At 41.4% G+C, this 16464-nt stretch overlaps 1 protein-coding gene across 5 annotated transcripts in view; it reads right to left on the reverse strand.

Moving 5' to 3' along the window:
- LOC122881240 (neurocalcin-delta A) overlaps window positions 1-16464 on the reverse strand; it is a 79794-nt gene that overhangs the window by 3610 nt on the left and 59720 nt on the right. For all 5 annotated transcript variants that reach the window (XM_044207157.1, XM_044207154.1, XM_044207155.1 and 2 more), the window contains 3 exons: window positions 15294-15704; window positions 2286-2391; window positions 678-797 (listed from right to left, as the gene is read on the reverse strand). In XM_044207157.1, coding sequence (XP_044063092.1) covers window positions 700-797; window positions 2286-2391; window positions 15294-15671 — 582 coding nt within the window. In that variant the 5' untranslated portion in view covers window positions 15672-15704 and the 3' untranslated portion in view covers window positions 678-699. The remainder of the gene's footprint in view (window positions 1-677; window positions 798-2285; window positions 2392-15293; window positions 15705-16464) is intronic.

Raw genomic sequence — 16464 nt, forward strand, 5'->3', positions numbered from 1 at the left:
CTGACTGCCAGCTCAGAATTAAAGTCATAGCCTATAGTGCGAACCAAGTTCATCACGTTCTGCAGCAACTCAAGCCTGCCAGAGTTTAGTGCCACTAAACAAAAGAAATGCTTGTTGACTTCACAAGACAGTAAACCGCTAAAAGCAACACCCATGGAGAGGCAACATAAATTCCTGGGTTTAATCTTCAGTAAAGAGCTTAAATTTCCTTTACAAGAGGTGCCCACAAACACAGTACTTCAAATGGACAAATCCTCCACATGGGGGCTTTAAAAATAAGAAGCTTCTTCAGAGCATCAACACCTTCAACAACTGCTCCAAAATAGCAGGCCACCTCCTACAAAGTCTCTAATATCAGTCCATGAACTACAAATAGTCACAAAGCATGTGACATGGTGGATGACCCATCCCACATCCTGCACAGTGCACACAGCCTCTGAACAGCTTCCCTCCAGCAGGCATCTTCACTGCCCGGGAGGCACGACTGCTCGTAGGAGAAACACCTTTGTTCTTGAGTCTCAGCCTTCATACTAATGGCACTTTCTGAAACTTGCTGTAACACCAGTGCACTTTCAGCACCTCTCACCTCACTGAACTTGCCACACATTGTTGCATTCAAAAAGTTTACTTTCACGATGACTTGTATTGCATGTGCAGATGCTGAACGTGAGCCTTACAGGTTGTGTTGATGCCTCAGCTTTAGAACTGTCCGGCGCTGCTGGGGTCGCACTGCAACAGGCGGACGATGGAGGGGTCGCTCTTCGCTCCTTTGATGAACTCCTCCAGAGACAGCTTACCTAAAACACATACAACACCAGCACAAAATTAGTAGAGACATTATATGTTTTTGTAATTTATATTTCAGTGCATAGCAGAACACCAAGGGACAGTGCATAGACAGGTACAAGTTCAAGGACAACCTCTTCTGCGATGTAGGGGAAATATACAGCACTAAATGTACAACACATATACTGTATAGTGCGTAAAATGACCTCCCATTTTAACAACATGCAGCGCTGAGGGAGCAACACTGCATTCCAACATTACTGGAAGACACATTTTGTTCTGAAAACAGCAGTGACAGTAATTACTGACACTGACAGAATTATGGTGCATTTTAGCTCTTCACTAAATGTGTTCCTGTTGGATCTGTTGTCTAATTAGCTTGTTTACTCATTCTGCTGTGACTGCTTTATAGGCTACGTCAGTGACAAGGACCTGTCCATGTTAGTGCAAATCATTGTAGGGTAGAAAGCCGTAAATAACCTTATATCTGTTTACCTGAACAGATTCGGGGGTGGGAGATAGCTGGGATTTGTGATTGGGTTCAACCCAGTAAAGGGTTTTGAAAGGATTGTAGTGAGATGATAACAAAACACACATCTCACACATGAATCTCTTATGATTCTTTGTGATTGTTCTCACTTTAGAGCCTTCACAACCCAAATCAGTGCGTCCTAATGGTGTTCCACTTCTCACCAACAGGTGGCAGTGTTGATACAGCTCTCCTGTCCACCCTAATAGACAAACTCAAGTTGCCTCTCTATGAGTTGCTCACTACTCGTGATTCTCATTAGACGAAGAGAAAGAAAGACAACACGTCCAGGTCAGCACACTCCCTCTCACTTTGTCCTGCTGTCACTTTTCTCCCAGTTTCTCTTCCCTCCTCCTCCTCCCTCTCTTCCAACCCACTCCTCACTAGTTCCTCATTGTCCATTTCTCTGTTCTCCCTCTCTTGTCTCTGTGTCTCCTGTGCTCAGGATTACCACTGGAGTGTTTGTGCTGTATGAATGTGCTCTCTGCATATCTAGTCCAATTGTGTATGACTAAAATTGCAGGTCAGGTGTGAATTCTGTGAACTGCTGCTTCAGGCTGGAGGGCTCTGCAAGTGCCTCTGTGATGGAAAACCAGTCCGGTTTGTACAATGACAACAGCTGCCGACCAGCTAACCAGGTGGCTGTGACAAGCTGTTCAATACATTTGCAATTTAATGTAATGTTGTGTCCCATTTCACTGAAATCAATCAATCAATCAACCAACCGATCAATAAACTAATTCTATCAAATTTTTAAAATTTGCTTGGTATCGTGGTAGAAAAGCAAAAGGAAATTTAAAAGGCTTTGTATGCCAATTCAGGTCACAAGTTCAAATATAAAAAAATGCTGTTTTTTCTCTTACCGGCAGAGTCAGTTCCTTAACCACCAATCTACTGTTAAAACTAAATGTATGCAAAACCCATTTTAAACTACCCCAACCTAAAAAAGCAGTAGATGAGGTTAGCCTACCGTCTCTGTTGGTGTCCATCTGCCTGAAGATTTTCTCCGTCCTCTTCTCAGGTGTTGACTCGTCCTCCGGCATCTTCATCACAGAGGACACCATCTTATAGATTGCCTACAAGGGGACACAAGTGAGGTCATATAATCAATGATTAATCCATGGATCTCTGAACCATTTATTTTCTAAACTGAAGGTATTGTGGCACCAGCTGTTGCCTCTGGGAATGTCCATGGCTATCTGGCTGTATCTAACTACACATGGGATTTTGCTACTGCATAGGCTCCATCCTGTCCACCATTCATCTTTTATTTTTGAATGTCGGACCTGGAACTCACCGCTTTAATGTATGTTAACTGGATGGACCTCACTAATAATACGGAGGAACTTTCATATGTACCTTTTCATCTTCAAAGCCATTCTTGGTAAACTTTTCTGTAAAAAGCTTTCTACGGTTTCAAACTGGTAACAAACATGCATCAATTTTTAAAGGCCCCAAAAATTTGATTTTCTCAAATCAACTTCTTACTCAGCAATGGGAGTCCTAAATGAACACACTATTTTCTGCCAAAGTTAGCTGAGCCCGCTGCGACTTAATGAATGTAACTGATAGTTGAAGCGCTGACTTGAGCGTTGAAGAAATATTTCTGTATAGTGTTGCTGCTGCTTAGCGAACTGAAGTCAACTGAAGATTTATTCAGGCTAGTTAAGAAAAGCAACAAGGTATTGATTTGGTAACCCCGTGTGCCTTGATAGAGTAGAGAAAACACCCTTTTCTGCATATTCAATGCACCCTAAGACAGTGAGAGCATAATAGCTTGAGAGACCCAGGAGGGCGACACACAGGAGTTTGCCACACACAGGACCTTATGCAACATGCCCCTGTGATATTGAATTTACTGATATAAGTAACATTTATTCTGCTGTGTCACAAAGGCAAACACACAGGTGAGTCAATATGTATTGACAGTGCTTAAACCCATTCACATGAGAATTGATTCCAATATGTCAACTTGTTGCACTGCTTCTGTGATTATATTTTCGTGGCTTAGGTAGGGATGGGTGGAGACAAACATACGCACATACACAATCCCTCACAGACTATTTATCAGTGTTGTGTCTCCTCTGCTCTCTGTTGCATTGCAGGCTGTTTGGCAGTAAACAGTGAAATCACAGCCCACTCTCTCTGTCTCTAATAAGGAGGCGGATTTGAGGGGAATGGGAGCTGACATGTGAACAGAGGAGGGCTGATTGTGATTACAGTGCAGCGGGAGCTTTAAATAGGTGCTGGTTATGCCTCCTATTACATAGTAGCAGGGCGGCCTAGCTCCTGGGTCACAGTGGAGCTGAGAAACAAGCAGCAGCCACGGTTATTATGAGTCTTCATTTCAGTTTGGAGTTGGGTCTGTTATTAATCGAAATCCTTCAAACTGCTGTGAGTGTTTAGTACATTTAGCCAATATTACAAGTGGGGGTTTTAGCTGTTGGTCTAATCCAGAGCAACTCAGTGGAATAAGCTTAAAGTTCTAAATCCCAAAATTACAAGCAACCAATGAGAAGTGAAACGATCTGGAGCTTATAGCCCTCTCCATATTCCCGACTACACACAATGCTATGAAAACAGAGCCAAAGAAAGACAGGAATTTTCTTCTTCCTGTGCCATAGAGCTCCATTTTTGTCCAAAAACTATTAAAAACACATCAGTGAGCCACACTGTTGCACTGGGTGACATGTTCCTTCATTACCATGAACACACACACTGTAGTTCACGTTGACTCAACCCCACATACACCGTCCTGCTGCCCCAAATACTCACTAGAGCGCCAAATGTGTGTATAGTGTTCACTACAGTGGACAACTACTCAAAAGCCATTTTCATGTATATGCATGGGTTTCTTTGTTATAGCTACATAACAGCCACTGCAGTGGACACTACTTCGCAACACTGTAGGTGGCAACCTAGTGGCAAGCAATTGTAAGTGCAATTAAAAACCATGACAACTAAGGTGGCTGACAATTTCTTCAGGAATATCTGTCCAGTCCTTCAACAAAAGAAGACCCTTGTAGCTAAATACAATTTGAAAACAGTAACATGTAAGGAATAACAGAATTTTTCAAATTATAGTATATTTTTCAAATATTCATTTTATGTGAGCAGGAAATTACGCATCCACTAAATTAGACAAGATGCACGATCAGTTATATTTCAACTACAAATCATGCTGTATTCCAACTTTGAAAATACATTTTCTCTAGTAACTTTCTCTGTAAAACAGCTGGTCTCTGTTACTATTATTGCAGTGTGTTTACTTCAAAGCATCTTCATCATCATCTTTAGTTGAGCTTATGATAGACAGGCCTACAGGATAGTGGGGTGGATATCATGAGACTCAAGTGAGATCGCTGGCAGCGACGGTGATGATGATGGTGATGATGATGGCAGCCAGACAAAGAAGGAGCAGCAAGTCCTGGCCCATCTTTTTGCAGTTATGACAGTGTAGCTGAGGATGCTGAGGATGTGCCACCTGACATGGCTTCATGATCAGCATCCCATGGCCATTTGTACAGTCACATTGGATGAGTAAATCTCATGGATGAGCCATGGTTGTTTTTTCATAGTCCAGAGCATTATATGTTAAAATATGTTAAAAAGTGTTTTACAGAATTAAAATTACATTTTATTTTCAAAGATTTTCGATAATGTATTATTGTATTCATTAGTCTATTAACATGTATTACTTAAAATTGAAAACGCAAATGCATGAGTGGATACATCAATTACTTCTTGAAAAAAAAAGTAAAAAAAGGATCATTCATGCATGAAAAGCTGAAAATAGTCCCCAACAAATGCACTACTTCCTCCTTTTTAAGTAACATTTGCAAAAAAAAAAAAAAAAACACAGTGCCCAGCCGTTTTAGGAAATGACTGAGCATTTAAAAAAAAAGCTATATATTTGTTACTCTTTTTTAAAGATTTATGTCTTCAGCAGGAGCCAGTGGGCTTGGGTCCAAAAGCCACAGACAAGGTAGGAAAGTTAGAAAGTATTGAGAGACGGACTAACACATTTGGTCTTATTATGGGATTTGCGGACAGTTAGAAAAATATAGAATAACATCGTCTTATCTTTTAACACAGCCAGTCTTTAGACAACACTTCTGAGGCGCTTAAAATATCAGGCAGACTAACTCCCTTGCACCAAAAGTAAAGCCAGTGTTATTTAGGTTAGATCCTTTCTTCCCCTGTATCCACAGACCACAACCTGTGTCTTAATTGGTTGTGGTTTTCTATCCCCCCCCCCCAATACATGACACCCTGTCAGCTGGTGTATCCTCCCTGGCTGAATGTCTCTCTCTATCTCCCCTCTCACCTCCTACTATGGATTCTCTTTGTTTCTCTCACCAATTTAACAATGAAAACTGCCTGGACATTGGTTTTACTTCTCTGCCAGCTATCTTCTCTGTATTTGTCTGTAATACACATACATTTAGACAGACTTCATCATTCAACTTCAGAGGTCTAAGCAGCGTCCATTCAGCAACCTGAATGCCACAAGGAGAAAAAAAGACGGTTCTTTCATACCCTTTCAGCAGGGTGCTTCCAGACAAGAACACAACATTGTCTCCTGTGGAGTAGGAAACAGCCTGAGCCACAGTTAAGTGAGGACAGAAAGTACATAGCTAATAAGCCACAGCTCTGGACTATTACCAGGCCACTTATGAGTGAGTGAGAAAGAAAATCATCACATCACATCAATGTTATTACCTTTCCTCTAAACTTTGACCAAATCAGATAATACAGAGAGACACAGATAGACAGAGTTTAAGAGCAACAGAAAGGGAAAGAGTGAGGGAGACTTATTTGCATCGACAGAGCCAGCTGAGCACGGTTTGAGTCGTCCTGCAGTAATAAGCACACATACAGAACACGCACAGTGTCTCGCCTCACCAAAGTTTCCCATGGCGACTTTATCCGCCTGAGCAGTGATCTATTCATCTAACTCACTATTCTGTTCAATCTCACTAAATTACCAGTGTGAATGCTCTCTCCCTCCTTTTTTTGCCAATCGAGACAATGAATTTCCCTCTGTGCCCGTCTGCTCTGCTGATAGCACTGTGTTTCAGATGAAAGGTAGACAGAAGTTAGATATCAACTATTGACGAGTGGATGAGACAGTTTTATCTTTCTCCCTGCATTCAGATTTGGTCATTATCTGAAGAAGATTAGCCAGGCTGGCTGTGATCTGTCTCATTCAATTACTCCCACAGCAAGGCTAATTATGAGCATCACCAGCATTTACACACTCTCTGCAGGAGAGACCATCAGCTAGCTGGAGTGAGCCACAGCTCCCAGTCACTACGGCAAATGGAGGCAAGCGTGAACAGAAAACATGGAGACCACTGAGGAGGGAATGACAGGGTTCTTTAGGTGAAGCATTTGCAATACGGTAGAATCTTTTAGTTTTTTTCCCCAAATATGCACACTAGAAAACAAGATGGAGACCTCTCAACAGCAAGGGGAAGTGCTCATTTGTTTGTTGTATTTGGCTAAATAATAAAATAAGTGAAAGTCAAACAAAGAAAATGGCTTGTGTGACCGCTTAACAAGAATGGGGAATACACTACATATGCAAAGTACATGAAACAAGCGTCCAGTTGGCTTTTCCAGTACCAGAGCTGCATCTTGTGAACAGGCAAGGCAGGCAAGAGCTTGGGGCCCCAGGCTGCTAGGGGGCCCCCGAGGGCTGACACTCCACAGCAATGTCTCAAAATGATGCAACCGCAGTGACCGCAAACCCCACTACCTTAAAAAACCAGTGGACTTTTTGCAATGACATCTCAGTAGGAAACCTCCCTAAAGGGGCCCCATGTCATTCCCGTTGAACTTGCATGATATGAAGTTTTAATCGAAAGTCAATGAAGGAAAATGAAGAGGCGTTATCGTCTGGAAGTGAAAAAAGAAAGCAAGACAGTGGTAAGTGGAGCGATAATGGAGATAATGACAATTAAGTTGTATAACAGTAAATGACGTACCACTGTCACTGGAGACTGTTCCCACCGGCTTCAGGACAGCCACCATCGCCCCTGTACCTAAAAAGTCTTGAGTGTCTAATCTAAACTGGTTCTCCAGCACATAAATAACAACATCCCAGCCAGCCTGGACCCTCACCAATTTGCTTTCAGAACCAACAGATCCACAGAGGATGCCATCGCCACTGCCCTCCACTCAGTCTTCACACACCTTGAGAACAACGACACCTACATTAGAATGCTGTTTGTTGATTTCAGCTCAGCATTTAAAACAATCTCCCCCATGAAACTGATTGGAAAACTTAGCACTCTGGGCTTGAGTACCACACTCTGTAATTGGATAATGGACTTCCTTACAAACAGACCACAGACAGTTCGGACTGGCGGTCACACCTCCTTCACTCTAGTGCTCAACACTGGAGCCCTCCAGGGCTGTGAGCCCCCTCCTGTTCACGCTGTACACCCATGATTGCAGCCCCCAACATGGAGACAACTCTGATGTGAAGTTTGCGGATGACACCTCCATCATCGGCCGGATTACAAACAACGATGAGACTTCATATCGGGAGGAAATCAACAATCTTGCAGAGTGGTGCACAAAGAACAACCTACTTCTCAGCGTCAGCAAAACCAAGGAGATGGTTGTTGATTTTAGGAAAAAGGAGGCAAAGAGACACACCCCTGTCTACATCAGTGGAGCTGAGGTGGAGCAGGTGAATAGTTTTAGGTTCCTGGGAATCAGCGTCACAGAGAACCTGACATGGTCCTCTCACATCTCCACCTTGGTCAAGAAAGCTCAGAAATGGCTGTATTAAGAAATGCCAAGTTCTAATGAACTTTTACAGAGGAGCAATAGAAAACTGCTGACAGGAAACATCATAAGCTGGCATGGGATGTGCACGGCCCAGGACTGGAGGGCTCTGCAGCGGGTGATTAAAACCGCTCAGAAGACTCAACAGACTAGAATTGCCACTGTCCAGCACATGCACAGTCGGTGTGCTTGTAGTGCCTACAGTCCACACGGTCACACATTTTGGGCGGATGTGGCATCCATGAACTGGCCTTAAAAGTCTACAGCTATGCTAGTGGCTCTGTGAGACTGTACTAGGCACAACAGTGCTTTGAGATAAATGCTTACACCAAAATGCTTACATATTCACAATGACAATGTAAACATGATGTTTAGAAGGTAATGTTTCTCATGTTCACCATCTTAGTTGTTGTTGCTATTAGCATGCTAACATTTACCAATTAGCACTAAATACAAAGTACAGTTGAGACTGATGGGAATGTCATTAGTTTTGCAGGTGTTTGTTGATAAACCAAAAGTATTGTACAAATTAAAATTTTGACCTGAATATTATGGGATTCATTTTGTCTAACATGTTGACTGTCATCAACTGTTTTTTTGTTTGCTGAACAAAGGAGGAAAAGATTTTGCTGTTTTTTCCACTGATTAGGCATTTCAGTGTGGTCGAAGATCCTTACCAAAACGACCTGAAAACATGTAGTGTTAAACAGCGTTTCCAGATTTAGCTGGCTAGCGTGGATGTAGCTAACAGGTTTGCTAGTGTTTGGTCACAATAAATGCCATAACTTGGAGTACTGTAGACATTTTAACTAGAAGGTTATCAGTTGTCAGCAGTAAGGTTTCGTAGATTAGTGATGAAAACCGTGGAAGTTATTTTAATTTCAACTTTTAGTGCTACTGCTAATAGCACCAAAATTCTGTGGGGACTTCCCAGAGTTCCTGGCAGGATATGACTGACGACTGCCACACCACACAGAATCTAGAACATTTGTCCATTTACCGTGAAGACCAAGCTAAGAGACCCAAAGAAAAACGGAAAATTACAAACCACCACACATGAGAAACGCAAACCAAAAGACAGGCAATACAGTAACACTGAATCTGTGATTTTGGATGCAAGTCACATTTCTTTTGCTTTTTGTTATGTTTTGGAATGAAATATATTTTGGGTTGCAGTTATTGTTGGATTCCTTGAGTTTTTATTGACAGACAAAATTAATCCCATAGAATATGGCGCTATATGAAGTGACGAGTTGCCATCGCTCATACTGTGGTAAAATTTGTGTCAAAGATATGGAATGTTCATTCATCACTTGGTTCTCCCTTCCTGCAACCTAAACTGAACCAGCGCTATATCAGTAGCAATACTGAAGTTTGTGAATATTATGTTGCCTTTAGGGTGAGAAGGTTGGTAGAAGGATGTCTGGGCTACTTTGCTTAGCCTGCTACCATCACGACCCGTACCCAGAGACGCAGCAGAAAAAGGAGGGATTTAGCTTTATGAGATCCACCTGCCAATCTGCACTCTGATACCACTGAAAGCAGATACTGTGATCACACTAAGCTGCAAACTTTACTCAAAGACTTTGAGCTCAGGCACCATTATAACTTCAGCAGTTACTTGCAGAAATCCGCGCTAACTGAAAACTTTTCTCTTAAGCCTGCTTTTTCTCTGCAGAGGCGGGTGGCTTTGAACCAGGAGAGTCAAACAGCCAAATGCAGAGAGGGACTAGATAGACAGGATAGATGAGGATAGATGAATACTGTGTGTGTGTGTGTGTGTATATGAATACTTCTGTGTGTTCCTGAGACAGAGAGATAGAGATGGCCCTGGGCTCTTTCTAAAACTGTACTTCAGCAATGAGGAATGGCACTGTCTAATCTAATGACACACAGAGCCCTTGCTTCTACATTTCAAAAGCTACAATCAAATTTGAGTTAGAACTACAATACTGCTTTTTGTATGCATGGTGGAAGAGGACAACATTTCTGAGCCCTTAAACTGCAGCTAATTAATTGCCACATACACAGACAAATTTGCTAAACAATCACAAACACACTCAAACTCATTCCTTCATTAAGGCAGAACAATCAACTTTTTAACACTCTTGTCCTCTTATTTACTTCAATTGATGAGCCCTGCAGACAGTCAGGCATGAGTGTCTGAGTCATTGCTTTCTATTCTTTTGTCCTTGGGAAACGCACCACCACCAGGGTTTATGTCATCAGGATGTAGAAAGAAGTGACAGGCTGAATCACTGCGATCGTGAGGTAAGGAGGCTAATTTAACCTTGAAGCGATGAAATGTGGGCACATGTGATGCATTATAGATTCATATTTCCTGGGATTGGCTGAGGCTACCTTGGAAATGAATGCGAAAAGCTGGCTTGATTAGCTCAACTCTATAGCTACTGTACCTGCACCATCAGTTCAGAGTATGCTTAGAGAAACTAAAATACAAACCAAAGCTATTTGACGCTATTATGGGAAAGACACAAATTCTATTCAAAGCAAAATATCTGACAAAACTTTAAAGCTGCTATAATCAATATTTTTGGAATAACTATGGATGGAATGATGTAATGTGAATGGGGTCACTCAGTGACAAACCCACTGAGAATGATCACCTGGCGACTACAGTTCCTCTCTGCTATAAAAGGGCATTTTAGCGGCTTTCAGCTCATTGATTTGGTTTGATAGCAATTTTAGAGTTTTGGTTCACTCTCAGTGCTCTCATCAGCGTGGTTTCTCAACACAGCAGGAAAAAACCCCTCTAATAAACCCACTGTACACTACCTGCCCAGAACCAAAGACAAAGTTAACGACTAGCAAAACTACAACTAGCCAAAAACAGAGCTAAAAGGAGAGTGAATATTGGACTTACACCCATTAGGGGTGAATAGAAACACGATGCTAATGAAACACGATGCTAACGTTCCTCTCTATCTGCTGGATGTGTAAATAAACACCTGTTTGCTAACAAGTTTGCCATGTGGCCATAGTGGCCAAAACATCAATTAATGCAGGTTTAAGAGTCTGGTTCAACTTTTTGGAGCTTGTATATCACCAATAAAGTCTGAGCATCACTGAAATCAGTATTGATATGGGCCTGGACACACCAGGATTTAAAACAGGTGATTTCAATTAATTCCAATGGAATCTCGATAAGAGTTCAACTTTGGTAAACTTTCCCTCTGTGCAGTGCAGTTCCTACTTTCTCCACCCATACTGTCCTCATCTCCTTACAGTAGTGCCACTTTGCGGTCGCAAGTCAACTGTTCGGAAGGGAGACACTAGAGGGCAGCAGAGTGGCAAATAAATGTATTTATTTGTACCCACCCCGCACATGTCCAGATCTGCAATATTGACAGAAGATAAAGGCAGACACACTGACCAGTGCAGTGTTTTAATTAGATATGATGTATTTCTTATATAATTTGTTGCCGCATTACAAACATTTTTTTTGTTGCTTCCGGGGGAGCTCAGGTCTCTTTTAGGGGAGTGTGTCTGCAGTGCGTCCAAACATCATTAGCATTAGTGCATCTTTATGTTCGCACTTAATGGGCCATCAGTGAGTACACTAAATTACAGTACGTTAAGATAAGCTGACATCACATTTACTTTACAGTAAATAAAAGCTTGAAAAAGAGCATACAATCTCTATCAAAAAGAATGTAGTTGGTTAATTTTCTAATTAGTAATCATGTCCTGTGTGATGCTTCTATACTTATTGCTGCATTTACTTAATTGTTATTGATTCATTTACATTTGTTAGTTTGATTCATTTTTTGATGGATTCGATTTGAAGTATCCATAAATCCATTGTATGTATTGAGTCACCAGAAACTGATTTTCTTAGATCACAGATAGTGACCAGTATGTTCAAAGTGAACGTGTTACCAATTATGTATGTTTTGACCAGTTGTAAGATCTACACCGATGGACATTTAAGGACTTTAAAGTTACTGTACATCTTATATTTCCTTAATGTGTTCGGAGTTACTGTAATCAAGTTATATATTGTGCTAAGATGAGTGTAATAATCACTGTAACTAAAACCATCTGTATCTAGGTTAAGAGTTAGGATGCTAGTCAGCTGCAGATATCTTATGGTTTTGGATTTCCTTAATTAGAGTGGCTTTGTTTTTTTCATTATTTGTCTTTTACCTTAGAAGTGACCTAATTAATAATTAATTGATTGTTTTGCTTTTTGTTATAATCAAGTTTAATCAGTACATTTCGCCTTTACATTGATTTGAAAGTATCTGATGTATGCTTGTATGACTTATGAGATGGGTTTTCCTCTTTTTGCCACTTGGAGTTTTATTTCCCTTTTTGCTCTGTCTAGATAGTGTAGTTAGTAGCATTAGGTCTTTTTGTTCCATTTATCGCCTCCTTAAAGTGGGATTTTTGGCTTAATGTGTGTAGGAGCATGTGACCTACGACCTCTGTCGGTGATCTTAAACTACTTGATAGTGTTTTTTAGAGAGGCCTCTGTTTGGCGGTATAGGACAGGACTCAAAGATCATATGAAGAGAGATGACTTTATTTTATTGGTGATGTTGATCTCATGATTAAAAAGAGGGGGACTGTGGGAGAAATTGTATGGGTATGAAGAAATGTTTAAGTTATGCGATGACATGATAGTTAACCTGAGAAGCATCCCGAGTCCTTCAGACTTGGCATGCTTTATGCTGGGAGGCTTTGGATGCCCGGAGGTAAAAGATAAGCTGAAGACCTCGGAGATGCGTTACCTTTATAATAAGCATGGATGGCGGCGTGATGTCTTCAAGGCTTAGGTACCATATAAAGCTGAGACAAGTGTATGAAGAGTTGAAGTGTTTGGTATTGACTGTGTCCATGTATGCAAGCTGTACCAAGATCTTCTCTGATATCAGATTTGCGTTGTAATAAACTCATATATTCATGTAAGGACAACTGAGGCCCATTGAGTTTATTATTCTATTCATCAAAGTGAAGATTGACCAGAAGTACAAGTGTTTCCACATCAATGCCCGAGCAAATAAAACATGTTGGTGAAATCCTTTGAAGTTTTAATGCGTGAAAAGTTTTTTTTTCTCAAGGCTGCAGTCCTGCTGCGGTCCAGTTTGCAAACCTGTGGCCACACTACACCCCAAAGCTCAGTACCAGAACCAACATTACCCAAAACGACCTCTAAATCAAATCAGGACCCGACCCGTAACTATAGGCTCAGAGCTGCTGCTGGGCAGTGCAGGCAAAAGCTCGGGCCAGGGGTGCAAAGAAATAAACGTCATAACTAAAACACAGTGACACCTGCAGATTGTAAAGGCAGAAGGACCCTCCATGTTTTTACTGATCATGCTCACTTGTGTTTCTAATTTCCAACTCAGACCAATTTCAGTCAAAGTCCTGCAGTGATGTGCATTGTACTGTAGGACTACGACTGCCATGTACAGTCAGTGGGGATTCCAAAAGCGTTTTCATGAGCCCCACTTCGCTAACAGATGCCACCCGGTGGTTGTTGGAGCCCAAAACAACTCCTGGGTGTGAGAATGAAAATGCTAATGAACTTAAGTGCCCCCTGCTGGTACCGCGGTAATGATGCCGCACTGGGCAATTACTGTTTCTGGGCAGTGACAAAAGAAAATGAGAGATTGTAGATACATCACAGAGAAATAGTGTCTCTAAAAGTCTGCTGGATGAGAGGTGAAACTAGGTGGAACTGAAGTGGAACCAACTAGCTGCTGTTACACAAATGTGGAGGAAGTAAGAAAAAAAGTGAGGGGAGAAGTCTTACACACACCCACAAACATCGATATATAGTGTATGTGTGTGCAGCTGTAATTGTCTGTTTACATGAGAAGCTCTTGTGCAGGAAATGCCATGCTGCCCCTTTTCCCTTGTCGTTTTCTTTTTTAAAGGTGAGCTGTGCCCTGCTGCACAACCCACAAGTCCAATTGTTATACTGCAAACCTTACAACAACCATACAGCTGTTAAATGTTCCACAGAGACAAAAAATTGGATTCAATCCTTTAAAAATCTGGAAATAAACTATACCTCTCATTTCAAAATGACCAGTGTTTCTCAAATTGCTTGTGTCAGTTTCATCTTTCTTCCTACAGAAAAAAAAGACGTTGGTAAGAATGTTTGAAAGCCCACATAACCCGCTGGGCATTTTAGTTGACATTTACCTTCATTACCTTAATGAATAACAACAGGTTAGCGTGCAGAGCTTTTAACACTGTCAGGGATTTAATATAAACGTCCTTCCGTATCTTTCCAGGATAAGACTGCTTTTGGCAACTCTAAAAGAAACAATGTAGGCTTTACAAAATGTGCTAATGGTTGTACTAGGTAAAACATGCACACATAAACACAATAGCACAAGACTTAATACAGTCTTAATTCAGACTACAAGCTAACCTTTTAAAACTTCAAAGGAAGGAGCATAGGCAGTATACAGTAGGTGTTTTAGCAGGCATGGACTGGCTAAGCTTGGGTTCTATCTGTGGAACTCAAAGGTGCAGAATAGATGGAAAATCTATCCTTTTCCTTTCTAGAGAAGATTAAAAGCTACATTTAAGAAGGAGTAAAGGTAATGAATCCCTGACTGTTTCCAAAACTACTTTTATTGGCAGGAAAAAGAACATTTCCAATTGATCTTAATATCTAAATGCATGTAACTAACTGACACTTCAATGTTGGCAGTAAATGAACAAGGTCCTGAACAAGATATCTCTCAGAAATCATGTGTTCGATGGAGCTCCATGTCTGTAAGAGCATTCTACCTCCATGGAGCAGAGGTGCATGTCCTGTTCTTAAAATGCCAGCACTGTTTTCCTAGTCTCATAAAGAGTGTGTTATGGATACAATGTCAGTACTGTTAATACGACAGTGTTTAACAATCACTTCCCTGGCTAATGTTACAGTTAATGTGTGTGTGTGTGTGTGTGTGTGTGAGAGAGAGTGTAAACGTGTCTATGTGTCACCTGATGTTTATCAATTCAGAACTGACTGCCTCAGTCACAGACAACTCTTGAGGCTACCATGAGACTTTCTTCCTGTTGGCAAAATTTTCTGTCATGTTTTTTCATTTTTCTGTGTTTCTTTTGTTATCCATAGTCTGTTCAATATGCTGTATTTGTATACAAAGACACACTGAGCATGATGTGTCCATCTGTCCCCATGCACACTCACCTGAACAATCTCCAGCATCTCAGATTTACTGATGTACCCATTTCCGTCCAGGTCATACATACTGAAGGCCCATTTCAGCTTCTGCTCCAGCTTGCCACGTGACGTCACACTTAGTGCGATGATAAACTCCCGGAAGTCTATTGTCCCGTCGCCGTTAGCATCAAATGTGCGAAAGACATGCTCGGCGAACTTTGAAGCGTCTCCGTAGGGGAAGAAGTTCCCGTAGATCTTCTTGAACTCCTCCATGGAGAGGTTACCGCTGGGGCAGTCCCTCAGGAAGCCCTTGTACCACTCCTGGATCTCGTGCTCGGTGAAGTCTGTGCTCTCCAGGAGGTCCTGCATCACCTCAGGACGGAGCTTGCTGTTCTGCTTCCCCATGTCTGTCGGTCCTGTCAATCACTCAGCTCACAGCTGGGAGAGAGAGAGGTGAGAGGGTTTGGTTTTAGGATGGGATCAACATCAACAGACTATTAAAAGTGCAACAAAGTGTTCTATTGATTTCTTGGGTCCCAGCTGAAGGACAGACATGAAAAACTGTTCATCACACACGTATAAAATGTATAGACCTTCAATACCAGAATTACTAGCTGAATGGGATAAACACGTTTTAATCTATAGTATTAATCTACATATTTTGGAGTGATGTCATCCTGACATGCTTGCACACGCAGGGGTAGAAAGCAGACAAGAATGACTTAGAGCATATGAGCAGATCAACATTAAAAGGTCTTTTATGCCATAAACTGCAGGAATCACTAAAGTACAGAGAAGGAAACCTCCTTTTCAGCTCAGATTGCATAATTAGCTAGTAGCATGTAGCAATTTGATCAGAGCCCTGGATTTCAATGAGGTATTAGATAGTTTTGCCCATTATAAGGTAACAGCTCACACTGTGTGTTTATGAATTGCGCAAAAGTTTGTCAGGCTACATGATCAATGCTTACGTGATCAGTTTGACATACATTTAGAGTTTCAGTGTGCGATTGGTTACTGCTGATTAGAGGTGGAACACTGATGGCTCTTGGATTGGAAGTGCATCATCTTCTTACTCTTACAATATTTCAGAGAAAAATATAATCACAAACAGGTGTGCGGAGTCTTTTTCATGATTCCCTGCAGCTAACGTTACTAGTATCAAGAATGAGGGAATTTCTGTGCTCTTAACTTGTGC

This window comes from Siniperca chuatsi, linkage group LG9 (assembly GCF_020085105.1).
Source record: "Siniperca chuatsi isolate FFG_IHB_CAS linkage group LG9, ASM2008510v1, whole genome shotgun sequence".
Taxonomy (NCBI): domain Eukaryota; kingdom Metazoa; phylum Chordata; class Actinopteri; order Centrarchiformes; family Sinipercidae; genus Siniperca; species Siniperca chuatsi.